General features: G+C 31.9%; 1 protein-coding gene and 1 pseudogene across 1 annotated transcript; one reads left to right on the top strand and one right to left on the bottom strand.

The window, feature by feature from the left end:
• LOC120205695 lies at positions 1-2,636 on the bottom strand (annotated as a pseudogene).
• A 16,639-nt stretch (positions 2,637-19,275) lies between these two features.
• On the top strand, positions 19,276-20,189 carry LOC120205692 (ABC transporter G family member 14-like). The gene is made up of 2 exons (XM_039205528.1): positions 19,276-19,499; positions 19,575-20,189. The coding sequence occupies exons 1-2, from the start codon at positions 19,386-19,388 to the stop codon at positions 19,815-19,817; spliced, it is 357 nt and encodes a 118-aa protein (XP_039061459.1). The 5' UTR covers positions 19,276-19,385; the 3' UTR covers positions 19,818-20,189.
• Positions 20,190-20,195: the final 6 nt, after the last annotated feature.

The following is a 20,195-nucleotide window of genomic DNA, read 5'->3' as shown; positions in this document are numbered from 1 at the left end:
GGGGAAACTGTGTTTCTTACAAGAAATTCAGACATCATAAAGGAGCAAACCACCTTTAGGATCAGGGTGTCCTCTGCTGCAGTTTGAACATGTATTTTTAATGAATCACATCCGATCATACAGTTAATCGCTGGACTTCGCCGACAAAAACGATGGATCTGAGAGAATGCGGGCTCTCTGGTACGTGTTCTTGTGACTTGATGCATCTTTGGGAACGAGTGGTTCCGAGGACCGTACAACCTGAGGCATTATCGCCGTGGCCGAGTTTCTTTCTCTGTAGGATGCCCAAGTGACTATATATAGACCGGCAATTATTAGAAATCCTCCGATAACACTGTTATCACACATGAAACACAACCAAATGAAGTGAATATACATATTTAAGCACTGGTTTTGTACTAGATGAGAGGGATAGGTTCTAATTTGTAGCGGAAGTGACGGAAACAAAACCTTCCCAAATAAATCGGACTTCCAAGGAAAATCCTGACAGAAAAGCCGATGCTGCAGGTTGAGGTGGATTATAGAGAGCGACTAAAGCCGGCCCCAGGATCTTATTCGACCATGTCAGGAGTCCGTAGGTAAGAGCCGATGCTGCAACTCCCTGCCAAAGCCAAACATCCAGACATATCAGATAACTTTTCTTATACTTCCACAGCCTTGGTTAGGCATCATGATAACACTAGCAGATCGAGTATGGAGCAAAGAGGTTTAAAAAGCATGCATGGATATCGGATAACATTTCTGACTCAGATAAAGCCACGACTCTGATACTGGCTAATCCGAGATCCTATAAAATACAGAAGAAACTTACAGCATACACGAAGGCAAGAAGCTCGGACTGTGTCAGATGCCAATCTGTTGACTCATTGGTGACTAGAAATGAAGTCATTACCATCAATATAGCACCGAACTAATAGGATAGCGCAGTCACGAAAATGTTGGCGGGATACTTGGCTAAAACCAGAGCCTGGAATTGTTAGAAGAAGTGAAATTTCAGATACACCAAGTATTACAATAAACAAAAGTTGTGTGCTGTACAAGCAAAGAAGCCGGAAAGCTCCATTGATGGTTACTCCAGGAAAGGACAAACAAGAATGACACAGCATTGCAGTGGACCTATGTGCATTCGATATGCTGAAATCGAAACAAATGCCGGTTGTATGATCGAAGCTAAAATGTATCTTCCTATACATTGGCTATAGGCAAGATGATCTAACTATATAATCTTAAAGCCTCTTAGCGGAAAGGGATCGGATCAGTAAAATTCTAACGAGTTATATATCAAACAGTTCTGGGAACAAGGGTGGCATATCAAACCTCAAAACATGTTCAAGACCACACAGGTCGTTCCTTCTTTATTTTACTACGACATTGAACCTACTACAAGCAAAGAACAGGATTTACAGGAAACCAAGACTTGCTCTGATTCATCCGAAAATCAATGACATTGCATACCTGAAAGGACAGGAAAGCAGCCATGCACATACAGTTCCCTATCAAGAATAGAACTCCAATATGCCAATGATCGAGTCCAAACTCGAGAAAACTAGACATAAGCCATCCGGCAGGCTCCGGTCAACCCCGGACATTACGTGATTTTGGGCAGCAAGGTCTGCATTTGGCTGTCCAAGCAAAGCCGGACCACGACACAGAACCATAGCACCAGAAACACAGATTACGGTACCTCCAACCTTCGCTTGACCTTCAGTTTGAGAAAACTCACTCTTTCTGTACTGCGCGAAGAATTTCATACAAATTATGGCATAAAGTAACAGACATATAGAAATTAAACAGAAATAAAAAAAATTAGGGGGAAAAAAGAGAAGAAAAGCATATAAAGTTGTGATTGTACCCCATGATTAGAGCTAAGAGAAAGGTAAAGACTGGAATTGAAGGTTGTATGGCAGCAGCATAAGTTGGATTCGTGTAGCTCAGACCAATGAGGAATAAAGCTGGTTCCCAAATATCCTATTCCAATCAAACATAACCGGATACGTTGTTGGCTATGACCAAGTTTTATCAAGCACAACGATATTCAATGTACAACATAAGAGTAAATTTCTTTATAGTTTTATAAGTTCGGCCATCTAATATAAAATCAGAACGACTAGGATTCGGGGTGACTCACCCAGTTAAGCCAAGGAAGAAGAATGACAGCAGGTGTCGTTTAGTCATAGGAGGTCGAATCCTTCTGCAGGAAAGTGAACAAACATGTGTTTATCAAACTCTGGCTCAAAATCCAGACAAAGAGATGGAAGGGGAAAAAGGCTGTACTTTTCACGAACATAGGCGACGGGGGCAAGAATGGAGAGAGCAAGAAGATCACGGAGGACGCAGAAGACAAGCTGGTTGACACCAACGTTGAGGGCTACTTTGGTAATTACATGATAGCCTCCATTGATGAGTTGAAACAGAGCCATGGAGGTATGAGCTTTCCATGCTTCCTTCTCGAACCCGCCGTTCACTCCCGCCATGTCCTTCTCCTCACTCCGACCAGACGACAGGGAGTTGCAGCAAATGGAAAATTAAAAAGAATCGACTGGTTTTTTGTTCGTGTTTGGTGACAAAACACAAGAGTGTCTTCAAAGTAACCAAAAAGTGGTTGTTGGATGATAACTGCATGCTTCCCTTTGAGCTTTCCTTGCTCCTCCTGTCCATTCCCTGAGTTTCCTTGGGTCCCCTGGTTTTCGAAATTTTGCAAAACTCAAGGGGTATTACTCTAAAAAGATCACGATAAACTATTCGTATGATCACTTAACTATTATCACTTCTTATTTTCACTTTTAGTTTTAAACTATTCTAAAAAAACAAGATGAACATATCAGCAATACCGTTAATTAAAAATATAATGTAAGGTATGATTTTAAAACAAAACATAGTTGGATAACCCAAACAAAACAAAAGTAATAACTAAGATGCTAGACGTGTAGTTTACCCTATTTTTTCACTTTGCATCTTAGTTATATTGTTTTTATCCTACACGTTACGGGTTGAAGTCATGAGGTATTAATAATTAATATGAGCGTTTGATCAATTGAATCAAGTCAAAAGATTTTGAATTATACGAGTTGATTAGTTCTATTTTACAATTCGAAATTGATTTGAAATTATTTTAAATCTAGTCAAGTCGAATGTTTGAGTTTCTATTTAAATTTAACTATTAATATTTATAATATATGATATTATTTTATTTCAATTTAAATGATTTTTTTATAACCATATACAATACATATATATTTCTTCATATGTGATATACATATATCATAGAAATTTGGAGAACTCGACTCAAATTTAAAAATTAATCCACTAATTATTAAAAAATTTGAGTTATTCGAGTTACTGTTCGAGTTATTCAAGTTGTGTTTTACAACTTGATTTGAACTTGAAATTTTTTCGAGTCGAGTCGAGTTTATGAGATTACAACTCAAATTCAATTCGAGTCGAGGTTTCTCGACTCTAGTCAAGTTTAAAAAATAATTTTTCAAATCGAGTTTTACTCACCCTTATAATAATAATGGGCAAAGTTAAAAAATTTTATTTTTTATAAACATAAAAAAAGTTAAAGGGTCAAGGTAAATTTGGCTAGTAAAGACTGAATTGGACTAATTAATTTTTGAAAGGACTATTATTATAATTTGTCATTAAACAAAGACCCTTATTTGTCCAACGTGGGTAAACAAACCTGTACATTGAATTCATAAATTTTAAGTTCCGCAAATAAGCAAGCATCCCTTCTCATCCGTATGGGTTTTCCTTTTTTGTCCGTTCCCATATGACAATAATATCATGAATGCTTATACACACGGAACTTTGCAACTTGTAATGCATTAATAATAATATCACGACAGCTGTTTGCAATTAAGAACGTAAAAAGTTTATTCGACTAGTAAAATTTATTAAAATTGATTCGAGTCAAAAATATTTTTGATATAAGCGATAGTGATCTGAAATAGACTCGAGTCCGAACTAGTATTTATTTGAATATGAGTTGGACCTGGAAATTGTATATCTGAACCAGACCTGCACCTGATATGAGAATGACTTGAACCCGAATTGAACCGATAATACGATAATCGAACCTGACCTGCATCCGACTGAAATGAATCTGAACCCGAGATTAACCTGGTAAATAATTGATATTACCCGACCTATTATCAACCTGACTTGTTATGAATCTGACATGTAATTGATCAAACCTGTAAATGATACGACATGTTATTGAACTAATATGATATTTATCTGACTTATAAATTATTATTAATGAAATTATGAGATATTCATGAAGTTGTGAGTTTTTCAATTTATAATAAATCATGCATATTTATGTGATTAATTTTTAAATAATAAAGCAAATTATTAATTATGGTAATTTAATTAATAAATTTACTTACTATATCAATTATGATTCTTATATTATAAAACTTAATTATAATCTTTAAATTAATTTTAGAGAATAATTTATTTATTGAATATGATTAATTTAAGCTAATTATAATCATCATAAGTTAAAATAATTTATTTATTGAACATGACTAATTAAATAATTAATTTAAATATTTATAAGTTTAATTTATTTTTTATGTAATAATTAATTAATAATGTAAATATAATTTATCTGAAAATGACAACATTTATATAAAAGATGAATTTACTTGAGATTGAAAATTTGAATAACATAAAATTTATTACACTTTAATACAATAAAATGAAAAAAAACAAATTTGTATTAAAATTTAAGCTTTCAAATATTATAATAAAAGTTTTATAAGGCTAAAATTCTTACTTTGCTACCAGAAATCTCTTCATTGAACTTTTATCTCAAAAGATCTAAATGCTGACAATATTATTAAATTATGGTAATTTTTTAACTTTAAAAGTCAAAATGTCACCAACATAATTTAACATAAGTAACTATTTAGAAAAAAATTTACAACAGTCATACGAACAATAATTTAGAAGGCAGCAAAAGGCAATATTGCATCAATTCAACATTTATGCATTCAACAAGCATTCAGTCAGTGGTAAAGCCAAAGGGAATACGATAACAAACAGTGCCAAATTTTCGACTTTACCAAACCTTTACAAAATCAAACATGACATAAGAATTCAAGAAGCATTCATCATTATGTTTGTTGTAACTTGTAAGGTACCCTACAAAAAAAATCATTAATAAATAAATTGAAAAATTAATTAAATAAACATAATAAATATAAAAAAATGAAATTACCTTTAAAGGGAAGAAACAAGAAAATCATTCAAAAACTAATTCTAATGTTTTAGCTTACTGTAAAACACCTTACAAAATTAAAACAAAATCATTAATAAGCAATTCAAAATATTAATGAAATTAAAATAAATAATTTATTTACCTTTACATAGCAGAATCATTAACTACAGTGAGATAATCTCCATCACTTACCTCCGGTTCAAAACCATACAACCAAATACGGGTTGTTACAAAAATCTCAACATTTTTATGTAAGAGTTTAACTCTCAACTTGTTCAAAATTCAACCCCATACTGAAGGACGATTCAAATGCAACTGAAGTAATTGGAATGACCAATATATCTCTCGCCATGCGAGAAAGCACTAGATAAGAAATACTTTGATTTTTCAATAGTCCAAAATATATAAATCAGATTCTCCAGTATGAGGGAGAATGTGCAAACTGATGTAGGAGTCAACATCTGATCGTCTACTCCTTGAAGCAGCTAAATTGACATTAAAATTTTGAAAAACAAAGAAAAGAAAATAATTAAATTATGAAAACATAATAAAATAAAAAAATTGAATATCAAATTCTAGTAACTAACATGAAATATATCATATTTTTAATTGATCGAGGCCAATTGGAACTTGACCCATTTCTCTATAAAGATGTGTTACTTTGGGCAGAAGAACAAGAGTAATAAATACAAGGTACATTTTTTGAATAAAATATATATAACTCAAGAAACTCGTTATAAATGAGACTTATTCTCCGCTAAACCTCATCCTCTACATAAAGAACATTGTACAACTCTTTCAGAAATTGTAATTTATATCGAGGATCAAGTAAAACAACAAAAGACAGAATCATTGAGATTAGACCAATATTTCTCATATAGTTCAAGCATGGGTTCTGTCATTGCAGAAATACCTTCATAAGGATCATTATCAGCATCACACAACAACTTTTCAATTGCAACAACGTTAACCAAGTACAAGTTAGAAGTGAAATACTTAGATCCTGAGAATAGAGTAGTAATTTCATAAAACAGCTCAAGAAAATCACAGATTGTCTGAACAGTTTCCCACTCATGATCAATAATGATATCCAACTCATTTTCCCTATTAACAAGCAAGTTTATGGCTATTCTAGCCTCAAGTGCCCTATGAATCATTGAGTAAATAGAATTCCATCGTGTGGGAACATCCAATAATAACTTACCACGAAAAGAAGAATCACAGTCTTTAACAGCTAATTCAAAGGCACAAAGTTGAGAGTCAGAAGAATCAATAAACGTAACAATTTCACGCAATTTAATAACAGAAGCATTAATTACCTTCAAACCTTTTTGAACTATTAAGTTAAAAATGTGGGCAACACACCTTATATGAAAGTACTTACCATTGCAGGGAAGAGGAGAAATAACATTCAAATTATCTTTAAGTCTCTTAACCATTCTATCATTTGCAGAAGCATTGTCAAGTGTTATGGTAAAAACTTTTTTTTCAAGACCCCACTCACATATCATATTTTTTACAAACTTAAAAATTGACTCACCATCATAGGGTGGAGGAAAAAAATGAAAATCAATATTTTAGACTGAAGTTTCCAATTATTATCAACATAATGTGCAGTAAGAGCAAAATAAGAACGTGAAGTGCATGCAGACCATCTATCACATGTAAAATAAATACGACTTGAAACAAAATGCATTGAATCAAGTAGCAATTTTTATGCTTTTCATGCTCCAAAATGCAATACTTAGTAACAATATACCTCGATATATCATTCACATTAGAATTAAGGTAATGATGCAAATTCCTAAGTTTTTCATGCTCAACCATTCTCAAAGCATAACCATGACACATAATAGCCTCGGCAAACAATTCACAGTATTTGTTTTGATTAAAAGAGCTTACCATACCATATTTTTAGCAAGATATTCCTTATAAGCTTGACATTTCTCAGTATGCCTTCTAGGATTAGAAGTACCAATATAAGAATCAGCTTTATACATTTTAATTTTGCAATACTTACACTCGACATAAATAGAACCATCGGTAGATTTGATGAAGGTGTAATGTTCCTAAATAGGAGAAGTTATTCTCTCAAACTCGGATGAACATGTAGTCTTCCTCTTAGAGGATTTATTAACATTAACTGCTTTAGGCAATTAATCATTTACATCCCCTTCAAAAAAATGTTATATTAGTAAATACATTATATATAAAAAATAATTAAAAATTGGATAGATAAATAAAAAAATTATTAGTTTGAATACAAATTATTTACCTCTGTCAGAATGTTGTTCATTATGATATTTTTGGCTTTCTCCTACAACAGATAAATAAAAAATATTAATTCGAATAAAAATATAAAAATAAATAAATAATCAAAAGTTAACTTGGAAAGTTCAACTCGTAAGACAAACTATCCATGAAACCCTAGAAAAAAGAAGGTTTCGAGTGGACAAAGGGAAGAGTCTCGGTTAGAGAAGATGAACAGAGAAAAAAGAAGATGAATAATATCGGTTAGATTTAGGGTTAGAGAAGATAAACAAAAGATAAAGAGTCTTAGTTAATTTAGGGTTAAAGAAAATAAAAGAAGAATAATAAGAGTCTCAGTTAGATTTAGTGTTAGAGAAGATAAATAGAAGAAGAGGAAGATCTTGATTAGATTTAGGGTTAGAGAAGATGAACAATACTCGGTTAGATCTAAAAAACATGTTGGGTCTTGGGTTTGGGTGTGTGAAAGGATCAAATAAGGGTTTTGAGGATGAATTCAGATGAACAGTGTTGGGTTTTGGGTTTTGATCGAAAAAATAGATTGAGTCTTGGTTTGGGTGTTTGTAAGGATAAAACGAGGGTTTGTGATGAAAAAATATGAACACGGTTGAGGTTTGGGTTTTAATCTAAAAAAAGTTGGGTTTTGGTGTTTGTAAGGATCGAATAAAGGTTTTGGGATGAACACGGATGAACAAGGGTTGAGTTTTGGGTGTTTGAACGAAAAAACTGGTTTGATCTTGGGTTTTGGTGTTAATGAGGATCGAATGAGGGTTTTGAGATGAATACAAGTTGAATTTTGGGTGTTTGATCGAAAAAATAGGTTTGATCTTGAGTTTTGTTGTTTGTAAAGATCAAATGAGTGTTTTGGGGATGAACAAGGATGAACACATGTTGAATTTGGGTTGTTTAATCGAAAACTAGAAGGATGGATTGGGTTTAAAGTGTTTGTGACCTAGATCTCTGGATAGAGGTCAGAAGATTTGAGAGAATCGGAGTTTAGAGTGAGTAAAAATGAGAAAATGAGAAGAAGAAAAATATTGAAAAACAAAAATATTAGGGTTTATATGACTTTAAATTTAGGCCTCTTGGCCTGCGTATTTTTGAAATTTAATTGGCATTGTAGCGTTGTCCTCATTTTTTATTTTCATTCAATTTAGTCCAAACGTATAATGCAATTTAAGCTTTACATCCATAATTCTTTCAATTAAGTCCCTATCTATTTTTCAATTAATTCAATTAATATTATATATATATATATACATGAATGTATTCATACATATAGTATTCATACGTATAGTATATACTTTGAATTTATATATAAACTATAGTATAAACTATATAATTTACATAGTATCTAATTATATAGTTTATATATATTTCATATAAACTATAATATATAATTTATGTATAGTTTATATATAGTTTAACTATATATATATAAATTATACAATTTATATATAATTCATATAAACTATATAGTATATAAATTATACAATTTATATATAATTCATATAAACTATATAGTATATAAATTATATAATTTATATATAGTTCATATATATTATATTATATAGTATATAGTCAATGCGTGTAGTTTAATTTATTATTTTTTGTAATTTCATGTTTGTTCAATTTAGTCCTTAAATTTTTTTTTTTTCAAAATTAATCCACAATTATTCATATTTTTAGAAATTAACTCTAAATCATATACAATTACAAATTGCAATTCAACGTTCACGAAAGATAAAAAATAATTAACCCAAAAATAAATAATAACCCGACCTGAAGTCAATTCATATCTGGTAAAGATTCAACCTGAATTCTATATGTCAATGATTTGACCCGATCTGAACGAGATCCGACTGAAGTCCATTCGAACCTGAATTAACTTGGTCTTTCATTGCTCCGGACTTGAATTGTTTTAACCCGAACTGATATCGATATGAATTGAAGTTAACTCGACTTGAACCTTAACTGGACCTGATGTCAAATTAACCTGAAAATAATCCGAATTGATTTAACCTGGACCCAACTTGATCTAAGTCAACCATCAAATTGACCTGACACGACTTATATATGATTTTAACTGACCTGACAGGATCCGATTGAAACTTAAATGATTACATGATTTTACTCCCTATTTGAATTATCATAGGATACAAGGAATGGATAAGGGGATAATTCTTATTTAAAAATTTTAAGTTTTTATATAATTTAAATATTTTTTTAATAATTTATTTTTGTCATCTTCAAAATTTTGATAGGTTTATAATTTGTTTTTGTTATATTCCCCCGTTTCTCTTATGTTTTTTTTCCATCTTCAATTTGAGAGTTTTCTCATTTTTTGGTAATAGTTAAAAATTTTGGACCATTTCTCATCACTTGTTGAGAATGGAGATGAATAGTAAGATCCACTCACCAAGTTTGTAAATAACCCACTATCATTTTTTAAGAAACCAACAGTTTGAGCCCAGTTTGTAATGTACATTTAACATTGGTTTTTTTTCCCAATAGGACAAACAGTTCAATTAATTAACCCAATAGAACATATAAAAATTTATATAAGGATATACAACCTTTGTTATTATGACTTGAAACTCGTCATGTTGATGTGACGAGTTTTGGTAAAAAATATTTTTTATTCAAATATTTTACTTTAATGTGACAAAAATTAATTAAAAATTATATTTTATTAAAATTCGTGAGTTTGATGTGACGAGTTTACATAAAAATATTATTTACTAAACTTATCACCTTGACGTGATAAATTTCTTGAATACTATAACAAATACAGTAGATCACAAAAAACACTTATGTGCGTTATTTTCCCAAATCCTTCTCCCCACTGGGCCAAAAAAAAAACCTTTAACCTTTATCTAAACGCATTTGGCCTCCATTACATGTAAAATTACACATTTAATGATGTACTATCACTATATTTTTTTTATTAATTTAGAAGGATTACAACTGGTAATAAATGTTTTAAAAAATCTTAATCATTTGATAATAAATTCAAATATCCTGCCGTCATTAATGTTCAAACCTTAAATCTTTAAAAATAACAATTGTCACTTTAACTACTAAGATGAATTAATTTGTGTATACTATCATGATATTTAAAATTAGGTAAAAAGGCATTGGAGGCCCTTGAACTTAAAAAAAACCCCAATGTGGCCCTATCCTTTTTTCCCGATCAATTATTGGCCTTCCAACTTGGGAAAAAACTCAATGTGACCCTTTGACCAATGTTTTCCGTTATCGACCAACGGCATCGTTAAATCCTACTAACGTGACATGTTTTCCGTCCGTTTAATACTTAAAAAAAGAAAAAAAATTGTTAAATTGAAAATCAATCGCCTGTGATCGCCTCCTCCTCTGGTGGTTATCGCGAACAAAGGAGTAAGGTCGGACCGTTTTGGTCCCTCGAAGTCGAATTCGTCGTTCGCTTTTCGAAAAACCATTCCGATCGTCACGGGTTCATCTTTCCGAACTCCGCCTTCTGCCTTTGGATGAAGTAAGGTGATTACAAAATAATATTTGTTTTAAATACTCTCAACCATTTGACAATAAATGTTCAATCGTTCTGCTGTAATCGCTGGTGCTCGAACCAGTGACCTCTAAAATAATAATGATTCTTTAACTACTGGTAAGTTGATCCGTGCAACAAACTTTGAATTATTATTGTACTAAAAAAGTAAAGTATTGACATGCTAAGTGCTAAAAGTAAGTGCGCACCATTATCCATTAGGGATGGGCTAAATCAGCCGCAAACCTTATAATCCTTTCTTTATACACGTATATATTTACATACATGGAATCATTCGTCTCGTGTAGGGATGATAATTTAACAAAAAAAATCGATGGATTTTGATCTAAATGGATTTGATGAAGATTTTTATTTTGAAAAGAATTGAATTTAATTCAAGTTGAGTCGACTTTAGATTTAAGATAAAAATCTCTGTTTGACCTATAAATAATATTACAATTTTCTTCAATAAAATTAAGAATAATTAATATAGTGCATTCTCAATATATACTTTTTTAAATTAGGTCCTTATTTTATTAAATAAAAATAAATTATATATTATATCCAATCATGCAGGTTTATATCTAAAAAATTCGAGTTGTGTCGAATCCAAGTAGGAGAAATATATTCTTTCGGGTCAAATCGGATCGAATGAAAAATATATATTTTTGAATCAAATTAAATTAGAATAAAAAATATATAATTTTTGAATCGGGTCGAATTAATTAAAAACTCAACTCAATCTACACATGGAATGAGACTTCCCTCCGATGACACTTGTACCTTTCCTTTGAAATAAAATATGGTTTCTTTTACAGTCAACTTAATCTGCACATATTTGGTGATGTTGACAGGACCTGATCTTATAGCACAAGACGGGATATCTTTGGGGTAGCCAGGGTTATTTAATTATTAATAATATGTTTTATGTGGTGTGAGATAACAATTTAAAGTATATTATATAAAGGAAAGGTGAATAATTAGGGAAGAAGGGAATAGGCATAGAATAATTTATCTCGAGTCTACTATATTGCAACTTGTTGTGTCTTTGTTGATTAAAGAAGTATATAAATGAGTTTATAATAGAAATTGCAGGACTACAATATATTCCAATTGACAATTGAACAAACAACATGAATCATTCCAATAGAACCTCGATGATCTCATATGCTAATTCTTTGCCCACACAATGAGATCAATATATTTATTTTGATTTTATAACTGAATCAAAACTGAAAAAATTAAAATAAAAATCAAGTAACAAATTCATGAGAAAAAAAGGATACACGTAACAACATAGATGTAGATTTGTACACATGTAGATGTTGATATATGATGCATATATAACAATACTTACCCCATGAGTGGACCTGACAAATTTGATTACCTGAATCGATTTACATGACCCGAGACCCGATATAGAACCGAATATGATAACCTGAAATTGATATGAAACCCGAAATAAACCGAATCGAGCCGTAACCAACCCGAATTATAATTGAATCGAAAGCATCCCGAACTGAAGTCAACCCGAACCGAAAGTTACATGAACCGAATATAACAAAACCGAAATCAACCTGAATTTAATTTACCCATATATGATCCGAACCGAACTTTGACATGATTTTAATATGATAATTGAGTATAAGTGAACGAATAATTTTTATTATTATCTATTTTTATTAATTAGATAAATAGTATAATGATATATATTTTATACTCATTTTATATTATACAACTAATTAATCACAACCTTTAGTAATAGTTTAATAATTCAATATAATATTTCCTCAGTTAAAATATCATTTCTATGTCTGATAACTTCTAAATCATTTCAAAATATTATTCGATATAGTTTAATAATTCAATATAATATTTCCTCAGTTAAAATATCATTTCTATGTCCGATAACTTCTAAATCATTTCAAAATAATATTTGATATGAAGGATTATAAAATAAAAGTTTTCAAACAAAAATTTTTAATATGTGATAATTTTAATTCACATTATTTAGACTTGACTATAATTAACTTTAAAAGAAAATAAATTTTGAACATATGTGTCAAATAAAAAATTCTCATTTAAAACTGACACAAACCAAATTAAACACTGACACAATGTCAGTGACACTAAATTATTCTTGCATGTTAACTCAATTATATTAAAATAATTTGGAGAATTGTTGTTGTGTTATAATGCATATATAAAATAATATTAAAAATTAAATTAAAATATATAAAAAATTTGGGTTTGTAAACTTTTAATTTGGGGTTGAGAATTGGGAACATGTAATGTGTTTTAATAAAATAATATAAAAATTAAATTAAAATATATCTATATATATTATGTATTTTTTAAATATGATAAATGATAATAGTTATAGTAAAAATAAAAAAATTATAGAGAGTTAATACTACAATCAATCCTAACATTTATTAGGATTTATAAAGTTATTCTTATACTTTCAAATATTATAATTTGATTTTCTATTTTGGATTTTAAAGATTTATTGATTCAATTCATTTAAATTTTAGGGTAAAGTATAGTAATGGTCACTGAACTTTTCTAAAGCTTTCATTTAGGTCCCTCAACTTTTAAAATTTTTAATACAGTCCTCCAACATTTAGTCCGTTTGCAATATGGTCCCCGACCGTTACACTGAAGTTAGTACGTTTGCAATATGGTCACTGAACATTTCAGGCGCTTACATTTGGGTCCCCCAACTTTTAAAACTTGCAACACAGTCCTCAATTTCATTCTAAACCCCAAATTTTAAAATACTTTAATTTAGGGTTTAGAATGTAATTAAAGTATTTTAGAATTTGGGGTTTAGAATGTAATTGAAGTATTTTGGAATTTTGAACATGAATTTTCTATTTGACAGTGTTTACTTCAATATAAATTTGAGGTTTATTGCATTCACATCCAGCGGCTATCACACTTTGAACATGAAAAGTGCATCTATCACGTTTATTGCATAAACCGTTGAAGTAATAGTAACAAGGCCAATTTGTCTTGTTCGTAGCTGCCACACTTTGGTATGACAATCTAATAGGTTTGGATGGAACTTGAGCATGCACATCCAACGACTGCGAAAATAGAAAAGAGTTTTAGTTCATAGGACTACAACATACAACCAAACAATAACTAAAATAAACCAAGAATATCAATTAATAACTCATTCAAAAGGAGGACTTAATAAATAAAGGGAAAGAGATTCGGTCATAGTCACTCCAAAAGCTAAGCATCAAATGGGTTGTTTAAGATATACATTAGATGCCAAATACAACGTTACCAATTGCAAATGCATTAATGGCCTACCCTTTTAACATATATTTGCTTCTAATGCTCCATGTTTAATGTTCCTCAATAGCCAAACATGATGAGAATCTAAAGAAGATAGCGGAACTAAAATCATAGGACCTCATAATTCTTGTAAATTCATGGCATGTCAGCAATAAAAGACATTGTAAAACATAGAGGACACTGCAACAAACATATATATGCCAGAAATGAAGGTGCAAATTTGCAATGACGGGCAACATATCAAGTAGTTGCTCTAAATATACTAGCCTGTCATGATGTCTTTCGAGTTGCGTGCATACAGAGTTGTCTTCTAAAGCTATAATTCAATACAGATTCAACTGTAAAATTTCCAAAACATGTAAAAAAATCCAATTCATTTACGATATATAGTCCCATAATCAACATGAACTTATTAAAAAGAATACGAGCTCACAGACGTCGAAAACCACAGGTCGAATATATACAATTCCTAGTAAACTAGTACCAGCAGTCTCTCAGATTGAGCCTGTCGATTTCACTATGTCGATACTCACAACCAATTCCCTGATTTAAAGAAAAACCAAACAAGAATATAAAAAATTAGCCTATGTCCCTCTCTCACTTCTATTATGATAGACTGAATATCTTTCATAAGGAGTACTAAAAGTTTTGATTAAGAAGAAGGAAAGAAAATTAGATGGTTTGGTTCAAAACAAACACTGAATATCCAGATCCCTGACATGCAGTTCCAGAAACATAAAAATTTCAATAAAAAAACACACAATGCGAGTTCAAAATGGGAAAGTGCGAAAGAGGAAAAGCTTACTTCCGGATAGCCCAAAAGAGAAAATAAATACCTTCTTGCAAGTGAAGGGAGATGCTAAGAAATAAACACAATCGATGTTGCGTTCCAGTAATTCTTCCTCCATTTTTTCTTTGTAAATAAAAAGCTGAAAGACAGAGCACTGCTTGGGTTTACAATTTTACATGGCGAAAAATTGAAGAACAAAAACCAAACGATAGTGCATGTGAGCGAAAGAGACTGAGAGTGAATGCTCTGTTTGGGATTTCATTATATTTGATCATATGTTGGAAAATCTTTAACCACAAAGATTAAACGAAGAAATTATTATATTCCATTTATACAAATAATTCCAACTTTGTGGGTGACTTTCAACAATGATACTTAGTTCATCTTAGTAGTATTTGTCAACTCTGTATTTCTAACCCCATTTTTTTCTCACAAGCATTTCATCGAACATCTATGCTTCACTTGAGATGACCTGTATCTAACATTACACCTTGAATCGTTGATGGTTCCGATAGTCTCTTGCTCGGGTCTTGTCTCAATAGACCCTTATTCAAGTAAACACCTCCACATAATTCAAAGTTAGATTAGAATTTCCCATGCATCTCCGGCTGAAAAGTTACGCTGGAAATGAGAAGAGAGAAGCAAAAAAAGGAAATTTGAGATCGAAAAAGAATTCGGGGTTTAGAATAAAATTAAGGATTGTGTTGCAAGTTTTAAAAGTTAGGAGACCTAAATACAAGTGCCTGAAAAGTTCAGTGACCATATTGCAAACGTACTAACGATAGTGTAACGGTCAGGACCATATTGCAAACAAACTAAATATTGGAGGGTTGTATTGTAAGTTGTAAAAGTTAGGGGACCTAAATGAAAGATTTAGAAAAGTTCAGTGACCATTACTATATTTACCCTAAATTTTAAACTAAACTTCTCTCGAATTTGGAATGTGATAATATATAGTTTCATAAAATTCCTGAATTACAAGCAATGAAGAGCAACATCGATGATTATGACGACAAAGAGAGATGACGATTAAAACAAACCGAAATTAACCCGAATTGACCCGAAAATCTATAGGTTGGCCCGAACTAAAACAAACTGACCCAATATTAATCCGACTCAAAACCAATCGATATGATATTAACCTGACCTGAAAACCAATCAATCCGATTTTAACTTGACCCGAAAACCAACCGATCAGGTTTTGGCCTGACTCGATACCCGACCCGAATTAAAATTTCCTAGACCCGAATTAAACCCGAACCCAATCCAACCTGACCCGAACCTAAATCGAATACAGTCATAACCCAAAATAACCCGACCCAAACCCAACCAAATGACCCATTGCCACCTCTACCCATGTGATGATGCCAACCATCCATACATTCATTCATTCAATACATTCTCTCAAACAGTGAGATCATCAAAGTGGGAATGATGTGGTGGAAAATGGCATCTCCAATCAAATACCAAAGGAAAAAACCCAAAGGCTCTAATATATAAATTTCTAAGATTTGTAGCCGGAGACAGCACAACAAGTGTGGTTCAGATAGGGATGTACCAATAATGGTAAGGGCATTTGCCTTCTTTAAAAATTTAAAGTTATCATATATTTTAAATTTTTTATTGATAATATTTTTTATTCGATTAAAATTTTAAAAGTTTTTTTAACATAAAATCTTACGTGTGTAGGAAAACGTTCACATAAAATCTAAATTTTTTATGTTAATTATCCACTTTTATTTATGAGATTCATATTAAAATTTTATTTATGTCCTCGCACAAAAGAATTATATTATTAATATATTCACACTTACTTTAAACAACATTTTTATACCACAGCCCATAATCACCACGCGTGTGCTCCCTTGTTTTTGTAACCCCACCCACTTGGCCACTTATTCTTCATCAAATGTCTATTATTACTGCTTTCTTTTTCCCCTTTTCTTTCCATCATTTCCTCCATCTGGAATAGACTATTCATAAGTGCATGGTGGTGGATAGTTAATATTGTTGAAATGATAAACGAAAGAATTTGAATTTATAAATTTAAAGAGATAAATTCGAATTTATAAAATTTTAGAAGATTAAAATAGTTTTTCAATAGAAATACATAGATCTATCCATCGAGACAATCATATATTGTATTGTACAAATATATATGCCGTACCACACTGATATTTGATGTTGATGGGTTGTTGTAGTTGTGCAAGCTGCAGCAAGTGCAAGAATGATGATGATGAAATGATTGTTTGTGGCTTGAAAAATCTTTGCTATATATCATTTAATTTTGATTTGCACCTACTAGTTAATATATAGAGATGAGATATTAAGTCTATTAAAAATATTATGAGCAAAACAAAATGGATTGAAAAAACTCCTTATAATAAATCTATATATTCTTGAAGTTTCAAATTTAAAATCTTAATTGAATTAAAATGATCTTCCATGAATTGATTGTGTGAAAATAGTAGCATTGCAAGATAAAAGATTCGTGTTTGTTAATGCTAATCTTTTTTTTACAACTGATGGTCCTTTCTCCGGCGCATGATGGCTTACAGGCATAGATACTCGTTGTTAGTGCTAGTGTCAGCCTAAGGTCATGATAGTTTTTTTGTTGGTTAACATGTCAAAAAGATGATTGTCTTATATTAGATTTGGTCCTGACAGATTATATGAAAATATCAGTAATCATGTCAGATATTGTAGTTGACGATATAGAACTTCGGAAACTTCTCAACGATGAGTTCTTCGGTAAATCTCATTATATGAAGGATTGAAAATAAAAATATTATTTGTTAAAGGAGAATGGCGTTAGTCTAGCAGAGAATGAAATTGCTGATGAGCACCTAAGTTCCTAGATCGATCCCCACCCGTTGAGTGAAAATCTTATAATATCTTATAAAAAATATAAAATAAACATTAATGTTGAAAATTACAGTAAAGAACTGAATCTATAGCAGCAGGGTAGTGTCGGGGGAATAAAAGAATCAATTGCTTTCACTTTGATTTCGTTGCATGACCGACCCTTCCTCTTTTATCTACTACTATTAGCATAATCCTGTCCCTCGCCATAGCTATATGCTTGTATATATAAAAAAGGAGAAGAAGAGGAGGAGGAAGAAGAAGGCGTGAACGTAACGCAGCATCTGCATGAGCTGCTTTATGTTTTTGACCGAGTAGTACGTGTTTGCCGACACAGAAAAAGGAGACACGATCCATCGTAATTCAAACGACATGAGAAATTCTATTCTTCGTTTAGGGTCGAGAACCTGAGAGTTTCCCTTCATTGCTTTTGTTCGCGTACAAAAACCAGCTACGGGTCGTTATAATACAAGATTTTATGTTAAAAGATCGTGTTTATCATTTAGAAAGTCGAGAAATTAAACATATAAGAATTTAAAATTTTCGAGGATAACACTTTCCTGCTATACCATTCTCCGGTTTCGGAAGAATCAAGGTCATGGTCATGGTCATCAGCTTTAAAACCAAACTCCAATGAGGATTCGAATCCTCGGGCTAATATGCTATCTTATAATTATAATTTAATATTAAACGGATATTTACGATAAGACTCGATGATAAAAGTCGACAGTGAGAAATGCTTGGTGGGGGAAACACATCATTGTCTTCTATGCAGTTTCCTTGCACAATAACATTAGGTCGACATAGCATGTTATGGAGTATCCATGATATGCTATCTTTTTCCTTTTTCTAAAGGAAATTGACACTCAAATAATATTAAAGGCTCAAACACCCACCTCAAATGTTTTAATACGTTTATGTTGTTTTAAACTATATATTTTTCATTTATTAAAATCCTAAATTAAAATTATATTATAATATTAAAAATTTAATTTTTTATATGCAACAGCCAAGGTTACCCTACTAAAAGAATAGATGCTGATAAATAGGAAGATAGTTTGGAGTCGGTCTTAGAATAAATAGGAAAATCCTAAATTAATTATATTAGAATATTATTTTTATATATTTTAGTTGAGAACTTAAAGTCTAGTTTTAGCTAGAATCAAGTACATTTAATTTGAATATTAATTGAGATTTGATCGAATTGAATTTGAATAATTTATGATTTGTCTCGTCTCATTTACGGTCCTATATATTTATGTGCACTCCAGTTCAGGTTGAGAAGCCAAGTTTAAGAGGAACTTGCTAATCCCTTCAAATCATTTCCCCAGGTCCCGGTCCAGCTAGGTTAGCATCAACAGCTTCAGTCCAAAACCAGCGACAATTTCACTTCATTTGCTTTAGCCATGGCTCTCAACTTCACAGCACCCAAACCAGAACATGGCAGCAGCACTAGTGCCCCAATTCAACACAATTCACAACCTCCTCTCACACTCACCTTGTATCCCATAACTCTCAAGGTAAATCAACGACTAACAATGGCACATCCCCTTATTTGATATTAGTTTTATCTTATTTTGTGTCTCTTTTCACAGTTTGAAGAGATCGTCTACAAGGTCAAATTGGAGCAGAAAGGATCGGGCTGTGGTGGATGGATTACCCGAGAAAAGACCATACTCAATGGTATCTCAGGCTTTGTTTGTCCTGGAGAAATACTAGCAATGTTAGGTCCATCGGGAAGTGGTAAAACCACCCTCCTTACGGCTCTCGGAGGCGTCTCACTGGGAAGTTATCCGGCAAGATCGCATACAATGGTCGTCCTTTTTGTGGTTCCATAAAGCGAAGAGCAGGGTTCGTTGCTCAAGATGATGTTCTATACCCTCATCTGACCGTGACCGAGACCCTTTTGTTCACGGCACTGCTGAGGCTACCCAACAGCTTGAACCGAGACGAGAAAGTCCGACATGTAGAGAGAGTTATCGTTGAGCTTGGACTAACGAGGTGTCGGAACAGCATGATTGGGGGACCATTGTTCAGAGGAATATCAGGAGGAGAGAAGAAGAGAGTTAGCATAGGCCAGGAAATGCTAATCAACCCAAGCTTACTTTTGCTAGATGAGCCTACTTCGGGTTTGGACTCGACCACGGCGCAACGGATCATGACCACGATCAAACGCCTGGCTAGTGGGGGCAGAACTGTTGTCACCACCATTCATC

Source organism: Hibiscus syriacus, unplaced genomic scaffold, assembly GCF_006381635.1.
Source record: "Hibiscus syriacus cultivar Baekdansim isolate YM2019G1 unplaced genomic scaffold, ASM638163v2 tig00012634_pilon, whole genome shotgun sequence".
NCBI classification, from domain to species: domain Eukaryota; kingdom Viridiplantae; phylum Streptophyta; class Magnoliopsida; order Malvales; family Malvaceae; genus Hibiscus; species Hibiscus syriacus.
Note: the sequence above shows the minus strand (reverse complement) of the source record. Positions and strands in the feature narration are given on the sequence as shown.

Excerpts from the sequence above, each read along its gene's own strand:
- LOC120205692 (XM_039205528.1), top strand. The coding sequence starts at position 19,386 with ATGGCTCTCAACTTCACAGCACCCAAACCAGAACATGGCAGCAGCACT. Across the intron at positions 19,500-19,574 it reads TGTATCCCATAACTCTCAAG|TTTGAAGAGATCGTCTACAA; the intron begins GTAAATCAACGA and ends CTCTTTTCACAG.